The 15,410-nt window shown below is 39.8% G+C and overlaps 1 protein-coding gene across 1 annotated transcript in view; it reads right to left on the bottom strand.

The window, feature by feature from the left end:
* Window positions 1–307: 307 nt before the first annotated feature.
* LOC146822634 (uncharacterized) overlaps window positions 308–15,410 on the bottom strand; it is a 1,280,275-nt gene continuing 1,265,172 nt past the window's right edge. The window contains exon 21 of the mRNA XM_085606818.1: window positions 308–1,526. Coding sequence (XP_085462944.1) covers window positions 1,518–1,526 — 9 coding nt within the window. The 3' untranslated portion in view covers window positions 308–1,517. The remainder of the gene's footprint in view (window positions 1,527–15,410) is intronic.

Here is a 15,410-nt window from a genome sequence, read left to right as displayed (position 1 = left end):
TATTTAACAGGTCACCCTCACCTGCACATGACATCAGTTTCACTGCAAAACTTTTTCACTTGAACGAATAACAAACACAATATACTACAGTGTGCCAAACCTGTATGCACATCAAAAAGTAACGTTCAGAGTGTATTTTTTATTGCCTTACTTAGCTTACTAGCAGCTGTTTTAAATAAATGCATAAAAAGCCTCGTATTCAAACCTAGCAAAACATAAGAAAATGGTATATAGTAGACATGCATATTTCAAGAATGGCACTAAGGATACTGGCAACTTACAAATTATTTCATGAAAAAGCCTAAAGTTTACATGTAAATGCCTTGGTGGTTTATTGCTCAGTTGAAATACAATGAGGGCCCTTCTCAGTGAAAATAAAGATCAACTCGTTGCAAAATATGGCCCTGTCTCATTATCATCTTTCCCACAGGAGATATACACAAGGTGAACTGTCGGGGCCTCTTCAATAGTGGGTTTAGTGCCTTCAGACAAAGACATTTCATTAGTTTTGCATTTACTAAGATCTCTGCATCGGGTCTTGATTGAATGTGCAAAATATATGAAGGGGCACAAACATGCATTTATAACAGTTAGCAACTTGGAGCTTTCTAGTGAAATATTGATAGCATTTGTCCACCAACATTCATCATGGCACTCCTCGGAAGTGACGTAGAGGAGGCATCCGCACAAAAGAAAACAACTTGTCGTGAAACAGCAGATGAGAAACAAAGTGAGCATTGCCAGGTCTAAGCGAAGAGCTCTTTCTCTGAGTGTTGGGGACCTGGTCCGCTGCAAGAGCGGGAGGACTAGATGTGCTACGATCTTGGCGTAGCTGGGGAGGAGGAAGACCACTGGAATTACGACATGTGTGGAAGAGTAGAAAATGAGTGACCGTATGGACACGGGGTGGGTTAAGGTGGTAACTTGCAGGATCACACAGAAATGCTGATTGTGATTGTTAGTTTTGTAAGCTGTGTAGGCAAGGGCAAAGGATGCTTGGACAATGCTAATTAACCATGCAACCAAAGACAGCACAACACCAAAAATAAGCTTCTTGTACTGGATAGTAGTCAATGGAAAATAGATGGTGACCATCCAATCAATGCTGATGATGCAAAGAAACAAGGTGCTCCCGCAGTGTCCCAGGATGCTGATACAGTTTGTACATATGCATGTAAATTGTCCAAGCTGCCAGTCATACTGATGGCTCAAAGAATATCCCCACAGTGGACAAGGCAACAGAAAGAGTATATGGGAGATTGAAAGATTGAACATATAGAGGTGCGTTGTAGTCCATTCATCAAAAGCCTTGGCAGTGACTGTCGCTTTTATGAAGTTCGCCGCTATGCCTATAGCGCAAATAATGTAGTAGAGGTCTGCAAAAATCTGGGACACCACAGCGTCAATGATTTGGCAATCAACTTGAGTAATTTGGGGGATTTTAAATGCCCTTGGCTCTTTAGTGCAGTTGTATTCTGAAATGTTGAATGTTCTCTGGGAGTTGTGCATTTTCCGTCCTAGTGGTTCTGAAAGAAAAGATCATATTGTATAATTATTTCATTAAATAATAGTTTTTAGTAGGATACTTTCAATAGAGTTTGCATTTAGCTTCATTTTCTTCATTCAGTTTTATTTTTCTCGGGTGGGGGTGTGGAGGGGAGGAATTCCTTCAGTGGCCTTGAGATAAACAACAACGTGTTCTCTAAGAAAAAATATTTACGCCAGATATAGCTTTGATTCAGTCATGAAATGCTGTCCATTTGTAGGAGAGGGCAGTAAGGGAAATCTACCAACAAACACAGGAGGCTTCAATTATCTCTACAACCCTCTTTGGATTTCTCTAGGTGTCAGATTTCTCCCATCACCTTTGGCTCTACCAGAGGGTACAACAAGATTCAGTCACCACTGCCAGTATTGGGTGCAGATCAGTTACCCTTACTAGAGGGGTTCATTACCATTTGACAAAGTACCTCCTGGACAGACTGGCATTAGAATGCACATTGACAGGCTGTCTGTCTCTAACAAGCCGTGAATCACTTCATAGAGTGGTAAGGTGACCACACATGTGGGAATTGACAACATATTTCAAGGTAAGCTTCTGGTGCCGTTAGTTGGTAACAGAGATTCCACCATCCAACAAAAATTAACAATTTTCCATCAGAGATTCCCTTCTTGAAGTTACTCCTCCTATTGCAAAGAGAGACGCTTTGGTGGCGAGACCTCTAAATTAGATGGATTCTTTCACCATCATTGTGTCTGATAAAATTATTCTGCCACAAACTCAGAGAGATATTCTGCCAGTAGAAGTCTTACTATGGCTCAAAAATCGCAATACAACTCCTACCTCCTTCCCTATTTTTCCTGTGGTTGGCCATTACAGCAGGCTAATTTTCATGTATGTTATGTTTACCTGCAGATGAAAGAGATACTTGAGGGAGGCGAGAGGGAGAATAGAGTGTGACAGAAAGATAGAGAAGAATGAAAAGAAAAGAAACAGGGAGAGAGTGGTATATAGTGAGCCTGAGAGAGGGAGAGGGGGGTAGAGGGAGGGAGGGATAGCTGAAGAGTCAAAGAAAGAGGGAGATATGGATACAAAAAGAGGCAAAGCTCAACAGAGAAAGTGGTGATGATAGCAGAGGTGTACATAACTTGAATATTTTCAAGGTAGAGCCTCCTCACTCCCAAAAGTCTGCATGTCTGAAGGCCTATGAGGCCACATGTCCCATTGGCCACAGCCCCATTCCAAAGTAATTACACTTTTTAACTTAAAATCTGCTTAATAAAAATCCACTGCATTATGTATATAATCTTTTTGGGGAGACCAAGAATAAAACATGGCATGTCTATTTGCAAAGCACAAGCTCACCTTGGAATTTCTTGGCACAACATAACAAATATTTATTGTTATCTCTACTGAACGATACTCATTTTATATACCTGAAGAAATCCTCTCAATCCACGAGAAGGAGGGAAGTTCGTGTTGCCGATACATTACTTAAAACCAGCGTATAGAAAGAGATACGAAAAGGCACTCTTCATTCCTTTAGTATAGTAACATAACAGTTATTTTTAGTTGAGGGCCCTGGGACTAGTCATCTGTACAGAAGGCACACTACGCGACGCTTCGTTCCATAGTATGGTAACATTTAAAGTCAAAGTTACAGCGAGTTAGAGGGTGCCTTGGTGTGCTTTTACCTGCCCTTACATCCCGAGGAGCTGAGCCTGTGGATTGCGAGTCTCCCTCCCGCCGTCGCCGGACAAACGCGACCGCCGTGTGGGGGGAGAGTAGTGAAAACTACATATCCCAAGATCCCTGCCATCCCGGAAGTGCCGCTTTTTCGCGCCAGAAGGCGCTACAAAACTGACTCTGCCCTCGGCTGAGCGGGGGCTGTTGCAGCGAGTTAGAGGGTGCCTTGGTGTGCTTTTACCTGCCCTTACATCCCGAGGAGCTGAGCCTGTGGATTGCGAGTCTCCCTCCCGCCGTCGCCGGACAAACGCGACCGCCGTGTGGGGGGAGAGTAGTGAAAACTACATATCCCAAGATCCCTGCCATCCCGGAAGTGCCGCTTTTTCGCGCCAGAAGGCGCTACGAAACTGACTCTGCCCTCGGCTGAGCGGGGGCTGTTGCAGCGAGTTAGAGGGTGCCTTGGTGTGCTTTTACCTGCCCTTACATCCCGAGGAGCTGAGCCTGTGGATTGCGAGTCTCCCTCCCGCCGTCGCCGGACAAACGCGACCGCCGTGTGGGGGGAGAGTAGTGAAAACTACATATCCCAAGATCCCTGCCATCCCGGAAGTGCCGCTTTTTCGCGCCAGAAGGCGCTACGAAACTGACTCTGCCCTTGGCTGAGCGGGGGCTGTTGCAGCGAGTTAGAGGGTGCCTTGGTGTGCTTTTACCTGCCCTTACATCCCGAGGAGCTGAGCCTGTGGATTGCGAGTCTCCCTCCCGCCGTCGCCGGACAAACGCGACCGCCGTGTGGGGGGAGAGTAGTGAAAACTACATATCCCAAGATCCCTGCCATCCCGGAAGTGCCGCTTTTTCGCGCCAGAAGGCGCTACGAAACTGACTCTGCCCTCCGCATCGCGGGACGCGCGCGGGCGGCGCCGGGCTAAGCCCGGGCAAAGGGCGGGCCCTCTTAGGCCCTCAGAGGCCTGAGGAGACTGGACTGGGCCAGGGACGTTGGTCGTTTCGTCGGATAAACTTCAGGACATTGTAAGCACACCATTGTTAATACTTATTATTATTATTCGGACAGTTAGGCAATAGTGTTATATGTATATGTGGGTTAATTTTACATACACAATAGATGTTATTATCCCCCATCCATTGCCGTAATAGGAATTTTATTGACTAACTATTATAAATGCTATGGTAATTAGTTAAACAAGTATAAAAAAATTCGTCATTATCCATTTGTGCGTAGCTACCTAGACCATATTGATAAAATGTCACGTGAAACCAGAAGTAGTAAAGCTATGTCAGGTAGTTCCAAATTAACTGGAACCTTAGATGATTTTATAGTTCGTACAAATACACTGATAGATCAGGGTATTGTCCTTATGGAAAGGAGGGTCTCCCAAGATCTTGCCCAAGCAAAAAGGTCATCAATGGGCCATATTGCTACAGCTCGCACCCCAACGCGAACCCTTGAGAATATTACTACCAATTCTAACACACGGCATATTAATGCAGAGGTTCACGGTATTACAATGGCACTCTCCGATACTCAAGATTGTAATACTCCTGATCCACAGGGTTTGGCTATTATAGAAAGCATCTCGCTAGCCCCTCAGACAGAAAACCAGACAGCAAACAATAATATCTCAAGAAAAGGGATAAGGGAGGGAGCAATCCCCCAAAAAATAACAAGTAGACGATTAAATAAAAAATATCCCGCTACTAAATCTATTAAGGCTTCTAAGTCAGGAAAGTGCAAAGAAAATAATATATCTAATGCAAGAGGGTCAAGGGAAGGCAAGGGCCAAGAACCGGGGAAAGGAGGAGTTGCCCCTAAGACACTACCCATGAATATTGTAGATGACAGCTTTTTAGATAACTCCTTAGCTGACATTTTATCTGTTAATCTATCAGCTGAAAGTATAGGCATAAACATAGGGAACGAAGATTCCCTTATATTGACCTTGTCAAAAATATTCAAGACCTTGCTCATTCCTATAGAAGAAAGACTAATCGGGATAGAAAAACAACTTATAGAACTGAGGAAAGAGAAAAAAGATGAATATACTAGCAATCACAAAAAGGTAACTCAGGTTCCAGCCCCTATTATCAATGCACAGGTACCAAAAATACTTGACAATGACATAGAAAAGGAAAGGAATACAGCCCTAAAGGTCTCTATCAACAATCCTATCATTATTGACGTAGATGAAAATAGTGCAAAGTCCATAACGTCATGTGAAACAGCTAAAAAGTTGACTCCTTGTAGTATCTCTACAAACAATAACGTCATCACGCACACAGAAAAGCGCAGGAATATTAATTTACCTCCTGAAGCATGTGATTATGTAGTTATTCTAACTGGGGTTCCGGAATTAGGCTCATCAGTCTTAGAACCTTATGTGGCGCTCAAAAACAAAGTGTCACATTGGCTGAATAACAATCATCCACTACCACCAACAATAAGAAGCAATATCTTAATGGTAGAGAGGGTCCCCTGGGTAGGCCATAATAGGAAAAAAATACAAGGGGACTGTGTGATTGTATCATTTGAGGACCCTCGGTCAGTAGGACATATCTGTTCGGGAGTCCCAAGGAATAATGGTTCACTGATTGTAGCAAGACCCCTGGCTTATTTTTATCCACCAATGGAACATCAAGATAATGCATGGAGCTGGTTAAGGGACTCAAATCCAGATAGGGGTGGAATTGGGTGTGAATCTTTCGGGAACACATATCCTAAAAGATGGGGAAGGGAGGGGGATGATGGCTGGACTTTAATACAACGTAGGGCAGGGAGGCCCCAACATGCCAACTCTCAGTATCACAGAGAATGGATGGGCCCACAGTACACTCAACCTTTAATTTCTTGTTACAATAGGTTTAGTGGACTGGAGGGCATTGATTGACTCCAAGTACATGGGGAAGGACACAAATCCACACTCTGTACATTTGCTTTACCCGTAAATTCACCCGTGGCTTTAATAAGTCCCCTTAGGACGCCTGATTATTCAAATGGTTCATTTCAATTACTATCAACTGGTATACAGGGGGGAAACACTATATCTAAAAAAAAACCCTTGGAAGCTCCTGAATCCACACTCAAAGTGGAACAAACAAAGCATCAAGAGGCAAACGATCCTAATAGCAATAGATCAGACATACCGAGAAGATTAGGTAAATCTTCATCGGCTGCTAGCTGCAGCTCAAATCAAGGCCCTTCTATGGCCAGGATTGTTTCATGGAACGTTGCAGGAGTGGGTTCAAAAACAAGTGACCCCGAATGGAACCTTTATATAAACTCCTTTGAAATATGCGTTCTACAAGAAACATGGGCTACGACAGCTAGGCATAGGGTTGGATATAGAACGTATCAGTTGGAAGCAGTTCCATCAGTAAGAGGGCGTCCATCAGGAGGGCTAATAATATGGGTTAGTGTGTCCATTAATATAGCCATACAGCAATTAAGAACCGATTCCTTAGATATACTCGGTCTAAAAATGGTTACCACTGATAATCGGATGATCCATCTTTTTAATATATATAATCGACCATGCCCATCATATAAGGAGTCACCATGTATTGACAAATTAGAATCAATACTGGATACGTTGGACCCGGAAGCAAGCACGATAATATGTGGGGATATGAACTGCAACTTTGAACCCATTGCCGGAATGAATAAATTGTATGAGGATGAAGATAATGCTAATGGCATACCATCCTTATCTAGTAATGGGACAGTTGCAGGTTCTACCCTAGCTTTTCAAATTACAAGGGTACTGGTAAGCCATGGACTGAGGGCATGTAACGGGCGTTTTCCTTCTGACAGTCCCAAGGTACCCACTTTCACGAGACGTAATTGCCAAAGTTTAATTGATTATGTTATTATTTCCATGGACTTGTGGCCATATACAAAAGACTTGATGGTCAAAGATAGATTTGATAGTGATCACCATTCCTTGGAAGTCAGCTTTGCAAAGAGCTTAATACTGGGTCAGGAAGTAGATGAGGGAGGACACCAACCTGTCCCAGATAATGTTATATTAAGTAATAATCGTCGGTCCGTTAAATGGGCATACATACTGGGACAAGAAGATTTAGTGGCAAATATTTATGATTGCCTTACTAATGTATTTGACATCTATAATCCCTCCGAAAGCGAACCCGGTTTATTTCTTAAATTACATAAAGAGTTCTTTAATGAACTATTAGAACTCATGACTAGAAGACCAAAAAAAAGAATGGGTGCTGTGAAGCTGCAGCCTACAGGTAAACCATGGTTCAACAAAGAATGCCGAACAGCAAAATCAGCTTTGATAGATTCGGTCAAAAGTAAAAATACTATGGTAATTAAAGAAAATAGGAAATTATATAATAAGGTGCTGACCAATGCAAAGCGTTCATGGGATGAGGAATTATGGTCCGGTTTGCTGATGGCAGCTAAAATGAAGGACCAAAAGCTATTTTGGGAAACAGTGGCTAAGGGTAATCAAAGAGAGAAAGGTTCGAGAGAAGTTTATCTTAATGAAGCAACCTGGATAGACCATTTTACGAACCTGTACGCCGCCCAAGGGACTGCTAATGCAGTGCAGGAAGATCATGCTGTGTTGCTTACAGAGGTTGAATCTACACATATAGTTTTTGATTTGGTGGAAACAAAAATAGCTATCAACTCTGTCAAATATGGGAAAGCTCCTGGGCTGGACAAAGTACCAGGTGATCTGTTCAAGCATGAACTAGATGTCTGGGTTCCCTACCTTAATCATCTGTGCAACATTGTTGCTGCTGGGGAGACAATTCCGGACACATGGAACGGGGCGGAAATTATTACTATTTTTAAAAAGGGCGATAGAAGCAATCCTGCTAACTATCGTCCCATAAGTCTTTTAGATATTACCCAAAAAATTTATGCTAGGCATATACTAAACCGCATAAATACCTGGTTGGAAGAAGAACAAATTTTAACGAAATATCAGGCAGGTTTCAGAGTAAAAACAGGAACCATTGACCAAGTCCTAAGGCTCTGTTGTTTGTATTGGAAATACGTCGTTATTCGTAAAGGTCATTTGTATGTGGCATTCGTAGATTTACGGGCCGCATTTGACCTTATACCGCGAGACCTTTTATGGGAATCTTTGAAATCCCAGGGGATCCTGCTAGGTCTACTAAAATTGGTTATTGGACTACATATGGACAACTATGCAAAGGTGAGGTGGGGTCCTACTGGGGAACTCACAAAAGCTATCCCCATAAAAAGAGGAGTACGCCAGGGGTGTGTACTGGCGCCAACCCTATTCTCCCTGTTTGTTAACGATATACCATCTTATATGGAGTGTAGTGATAACGACGCTCCAAGACTAGGGGGTGAACGGGTTTCTTCCCTTTTGTTTGCAGATGACACCATTCTCATTTCCCAAACACCACGGGGCCTTCAAAATTTGTTAAATAGATTCCAGTCGTATTGTTCCTTGAAGGGCCTAGAAATTAATACAAAAAAAACTAAATACATGGCACTGAGCCCACATAGGAACTTCAAGAAAAATTTAATGTTAAATGGCCAGAAGCTTGATTATGTCCAGAATTTTATATATTTAGGTGTCTCTATAGACTCTTCCTTAGCTTGGAGACCGCAGCTAGAAAAGAATAAGATCATCTTCAAACAAAACTGTTTACCAATTCTTAAGAGACACAAAGAATGCTTGAATAAGGCAGTGACCCCTGCGATAGAGATTTTCAAGTATAAAGTCCAATCAGCAGTATTATATGGGGCGGAATTATGGGGTCCTGTATGTAGACATACATTTGAAAACCTTGAGAACAAGTTTCTTAGGGGGCTGATAAAAATACCTACAAATACCCCTTTAACACCACTTCTCTTGGATCTAAACCTGAAACGAACAGATCAACACGCAATATTGAGACCATTATTGCTGTGGGTTAGATTGTGGACGACCCCAGAACTACTCAATTACAAGAACGGCCTGAAAGAAGTCATGGATCTTGACAATTGTAACAAAGTTTATTGGTTCAAGCATGTAAGAATTTGGTTAGGTACAATTGGATTGGCCCATTTTTGGAATGATCCTGAGGCTATGAATTCGTGCTCCAAGAAAATTGTTAAATCATCTTTCTGGTCATACGTGAGCAACGAATTAGTATATGCAAGAATTCATGGACCGCTAACTGAAAAGTTCCTATTGTTTAAGGATGTCGCATCTTTTGAACCATTTTTAGACGAGATCCATCCGCCTTTATCAAAAACCTTGTACCTAAAATTTAGATATGGTACCCTTAGAACTAAGGCCTTTGAAAAAAGCTGGGCGAAATCAGGAAGTGATCTCTGTATCTCATGTACTCATGGTACTAAGGAAGATGATTTACACATACTTCTATTCTGCTCCAGCTATGTAATACCAAGGAAAAAGTGGATAGCACCACTCTGCCATAAAATAGGCTCTAGATCATACAAGGAGGCTGGCAGAATTTTAAAAACTGACACCAGCCAGGTGATAGTTTTTGGAGTTAGTAGGTTTCTTCTCGCTGCTAATTTTATTAGAATAAAGTTGGGTCTACATTTTTAAAGAAAAAGATAAATCGAGGCGATACATTATTTGATATTCTCAAAAAGACCATGATATTAAAACATGTAATTGCTGCTTTATTTTCCAACTAGGTATATGTGGTTGTTGCTTTTTATGAATTTCATACGAATTTTTAAGAATTCTTTTTATAAAAAATGTCCTAGCGGTTATTGATTTAATACTATTTTAATAGTTTTTAAATTATATTTATTGTTAAATTGTATTTTTAACTTTGTAAATTTTCCGCCCGGGTAAAATGTGTTTGACAAAGATTATGAAACTAGATATTGTACACGGATGCTATGGATATACACGAATAGGTTAGCTTATTTGACCTTTTATTTACTGCTTTTCTTATTTTTTTTTTGTGCTAGCAAATGTCAAAATGTAAGATAACAAATGTTTCTATTGCTCTTTTATGACACAAATGCGTCGAAATAAAGATTTAAATGAAAATATACCTGAAGTAAATGACAGTGTGATTGAAAGTGTCAGGATTTTAACCTGAGATCAAAAATATATCACTGCAGTGGACGAACTTGCCCACTGCACCATTTAACCTAAGGTAAATGACCAATTAAAAAAAATATAAATTAAGATAACTTAGCCGCTCAGTTTTAATTTTTAATGGGGATTTTCCTATCTTTAACGCAGAGGAACACTAAGATTTCTTAAATTTAAAACAAGAAACTGATCCCACAATTGTTTCATTATTCCACAATGATTCCACCATAATTGAATTAATTACAACTCTTCACAATATTGCATTTTATTTGTTAGACAACCCAGAATGCCATCATCACACAACACTCCCCACTGGAGCATCCTGGGTAAAATAATGATTTATCTCATCAAAAGTTCATATTTTATTAAGGACACACTGCAGTTCTTGCAAAAGAATATTACCTTAGACCATTTGTGTTTCTGTACCGCATTGGTGGTTGCTCTGCTCCCATTGGAGAAGTAAATACATTTTATGATCTGTACTATTCTCCACAATGCTGCCTGGAAAAGAGGTTGTATCTTTTGAAAAAGGGTCTTTCTCAGACATAAGCTAACCCCAAGTATTCATACTGCACTAGTGCCATTGGTTAAAGAGACCAGATTAAAAAGGGCCACATCATGAGGCCAATGGCTTACAGTGGGATAGAATGCTTTTGTACTAACTGTGAAATGTAGGGAAAGGCACTCCAAATCCTGGATGTTACTAAGAGCTTGGTTGGATAAGTCCTTTTGATTTTACTTATACCATCTGGATAATTGTTGCGAGACAAGCCATTGGATCATCATAGCCATGCTCACTGAAGCACTCTCAGAGAAGCAAGCCAACATGAAGCTTTTACATTCTTGCATAGCAGAAACTTACAAGGTTGTTGAAGCTATTCAAGGCAGTAGAAGCTCACATCTGTTCTGATTCAATGAGGGCACCTCTTCTTTTGCTTTTGTATTTGTAAAATACATTTCACTTACACCTGCTGGTAATTGTCAAACTATTTCCTCCCCATTCCCACCCTGGAAACAGCTATTGGCAAGATTAAATTTACACATTTCTAGAGTTGGAAACGTTCTGCTAGCAATGTTTGGAAACATCGACAAATGTACAATTTTTTTGTGTTTGCTTACTTTTGCAGATACGCGCCTTCCATCTAATGTCTATAACCCACTAAATTTGGGATTGTGGAAATTCCACAATTCTAGCAGAATTTCTGTGTTTGCCCATTCATTTGCATGGATAAAGTGCTGCCAATGTTGATTCAGTGAATTCGGATTGGGATTTTATCTCTACAAATGCATTTATAGGTGCATCTGAGATACAGTTAGGTGCACATTTTGCTCTGTAAATTGGACCCAATAACAAGAGTTCTGCATATTTATTGTATGTTCACTTTGCTTATTGTGAGCTATTTGCTCTCCGGCTTTGGGAGAGGAGATAGGCTCTACATGTGTAGTCTCTTGACAGTAGGTTAAGCAGTAGTGGAAAGCAATAGAAAGCCTATTCGGTCTATCATGGCAAAGATGGTGTGCTGCATAATGACTGTAGATTTTGGATGCGCTTTCCCATGTGTCGTACACACTCCCCGCTGAACTGATACATGGGTTGGGAGTGAAACCCAGCACAGTTTCAGCATAGAAACAATGGCACTCAAATGGCTTTGCATGCTGTTAGCAATGTATTTCAAGCTTGCTTGTGGATTCTCTTTTCAGTAAAATAGTTTTGAACCTTCTAAATGATGGAACTACTATTACAATTGGCATGTAAAATGTCAAAGTGAACAGCGTGCAAGCTAAAACCTGGCATGTTTTTTAGCATGATATCCTTCTAGAAATGTTGAAAATTGATGATCATTGGTACTTTTGTGTTTCTCCAAAAATATAATAAATTGAATATATTAGACATTACTTTAACAAGTGATCCAAAAGATTCTAGGGAGCACTCTCTCAGAATAAATATTGTCTAAAATGATGCTCACTGAAATAATATTGTCCCTAAATGAATCTAGTATGTAAAACTGAAATCATTCCAAGTGTCTTGGGTACTGATTGTTTAAAACAACCACAATGTGCAGCCAGCTGAAAACAATGCGTTGGGGCAAGACAATTGAAAAAAAATATTCACCATGAAACATATTTATCATTTTAAATATTGCAAGTATGTGTTCCTATTGTTGTAAACGATATGTTGTGACTTTTAAAGTTTTGTTATGTCAAATACATTGTGGAATCCAAAATGCTTTTTTAGAGACTGATCAGAAATTACTTTAGTAGCTTTAGTCCTTCCTGCTAGTGTAATGCATTCCCACCTTCCAAGCATAGGAGTGACCATGCTCACTTTGATGATAAATGCTCCAATCTTTCATCTCCCAATGCTCCGTTTTGTAGGAGCATTGGGAGATGAAGATAACATTGCACACTATGTCAAGATCACTAGAGATGTACAGTTTTTTCCCACTTATGCATGTCTTAGGTATAGGTAAAACACCACCAGGAGAAATGGCTAGACAGTGCTCGGCCACCGGCTTTACCTCTCATCTGACACCCTAGAATTCTTTTTACATGGATCATGTAAGGCACTGCAAGCAGAGAGCCTCATTGCATAACGGGCACAATCTACAAAGTTAGAGATGTTATATAACATAAATAATCTTATGCACACCACTCCTTCACAGTGAACAACCAAAATCCCCAAAACAACAACAAACTGTATAGGTATACACATACTAAGGTCCTCTATACGTAGCCTCTTTGACTAGCATCTGAGGTAACCAAAAAGCACACGTAGCACTTTTAGAAGTTTCTTGATGAATGAATAATTTAATAAACTCACTCCAAACATAAAAACCTCTACAATGCAAAATTTCAAGACACAACAAAAAACAGAACATCAAGCACACCATCACACATGTAGCCGAACACAAATGCTCTGAATGTGCACATCCAATGTAAGGCATCACCCTTCGGATTTATCAACAGGGACACCGTCAGATTGCAGATGGGACTGTTGAAAGAGTCCTTGCTTCAATGGGGAGATGGAGGCATGAAATGAACTTCTGCCTGAAAATACTTGCTCTGTCCTGCCAACACAGAAAGTCTATCCAGCACTCAAATACAGTGCCATGCAAAGACTCAGTTATCTCAATAATGTAAAAAAAAGTTACAAATTACCTTGTGATGAAGGTTTGCTTCATAGCAATAGAACCTGTAGGTTGTGTGTACATTGAAAATATGTAGTTTTGATATGGTTGTATATGCTTTCAGATGCTTTTGAAATTACTGACTGCACTATGCTCAGATTATCGATGGAGGGCATCCCAAACCCAATGTATCCCCACACATGTCTCATACCCCACTCCTAAGAGCTCAAGGGAAACACAGATATGGGTCAAGCCTTGGGTGGGATATATTTCTGCATGAGGGAGAATTAAGAAACATGCCATATTTTGGAAAATAAACTAGGTCAAAACATCTATTGACATTTTTATGTGTGAAGGAACTACAATAGACCATCATTTTAACAATGTCATGCAAACAAAGAAATTAAAACAGAAATCCAATGTTCAGCAAGCTCTCCTGAGCAACCAGTCAGCGTGCGTGAGGGAGCTTGTGATAGTAGATTCTTTAGATTGTGCAGAATTCTAAAATATATAATTTAGATATTTTCACTTCAGACCTGGTTTTGATATGAATCTAATCTCAATAATCATGACAAATTCAAATGTATAAATGTAACATTCTAAAAATTACCAATTCATTCTTTCCTCTAAAAATCCCTAAGAAAATTAGCTGATCATTATGCATTATAATATTTAGAAGCTTTGCAATTCAAATCATGACAAACCTTTCCTCTTCTCTACAGGAATCCTGAGGCATTGTCAACACAATGCAGGATATACCATGACATTCTCAATCATTTCAATTGAGTTATAGGTTCTATATGTTGGGAGCGATATTAGTTTTGAATACATGCGCATTCTGCTAACTTCTTGGAGAATGTTCAAATGTGGCACAGTTTTTATAGCAGGTTTACTTCTGATTTTAACTAACTTTTTATAGTTTGGTATGAGGTACAATAACCGCTCCAATAATGCCGTTCATTTTATGGATAGTGACATCTCATAGTCTAAATATGTTAATGATATTTTGCGCTGGAGAGGTATAAAGAAGCTGTTGCCTCAAAGACTACAACTTCAGTATTAAATTAACAGTTGAATAGAGCCATGACAGAGTTATGTTTTTGGATATTGTATTTTATGCCGCATAAAATAAAATAATGTAGACGTTTCTGAAATCCACAGTTGTAGACTTTGTGTAGCATGAAAAATGCTGTCAACCCCATAATCAGTAGTATAAAATAAAAAAGTGAAGGTACACGTAGTCATTGTACTGGCTCTAATGTCAGAGTTTGTCATACTCACTGTAAGGATGCATGTCAGCATTGCTTTAAGAAAGGGTATGCCTTAATGGCCATTATTCCAGCTTATAATTACGTTTCTAGATATTTAAGAGATGATCTATGACAGAAGAAAATCCAAATGGATTCTGGACAGAAACTGAATATTTTGAGATTTTGTGCTCAACATTCATTTGTTTCTCATCATATTTTCCAATGGTCACTTAAAAGATATGGTATTTTTTTGACCTCATAATCAGATTTAAGACAATTTCACATTTATAACCACAAGACTGTTTTCAGAAGGGCTTAAGATGTACAGGGTGTCCTATGTCTGAGTAACTACTCTAAACACAGGGAAAATACCCTATCTTCGGGTCTTGGTGTATGGTCAAAATTTAAACTGAAAGGTTTTCATGCCTCCACTAAAAGCAGTGTATTTAATATGAGACTAAATAAACACATATTAAACATTTATGTACTGTAACAGTAGGAAGTTTACAATTGTCTTAGATGCATTACCACGTTTGTTGTTTAACCTATTAGATGTTTATGTAAACAGATTTATGTACTTACCACATGGATAAACTTTATCAATTTATTCTTGAACATGAAAGAGCCTTAAGAAATAAAGACTCATGTTCTGGTTTATCTGCTGACCATTCAACTATCAATGTCAACTACCAGTTGGTTCCAGTGCCTTAAACCAGACTTTCCAGTTAAGAAGACAAGCTTTCTCGATTGAAAAAGTAAAGGTGTATAG

The sequence above is a fragment of the Triturus cristatus genome, chromosome 5_2 (genome assembly GCF_964204655.1).
Source record: "Triturus cristatus chromosome 5_2, aTriCri1.1, whole genome shotgun sequence".
NCBI lineage: Eukaryota > Metazoa > Chordata > Amphibia > Caudata > Salamandridae > Triturus > Triturus cristatus.
Note: the sequence above shows the minus strand (reverse complement) of the source record. Positions and strands in the feature narration are given on the sequence as shown.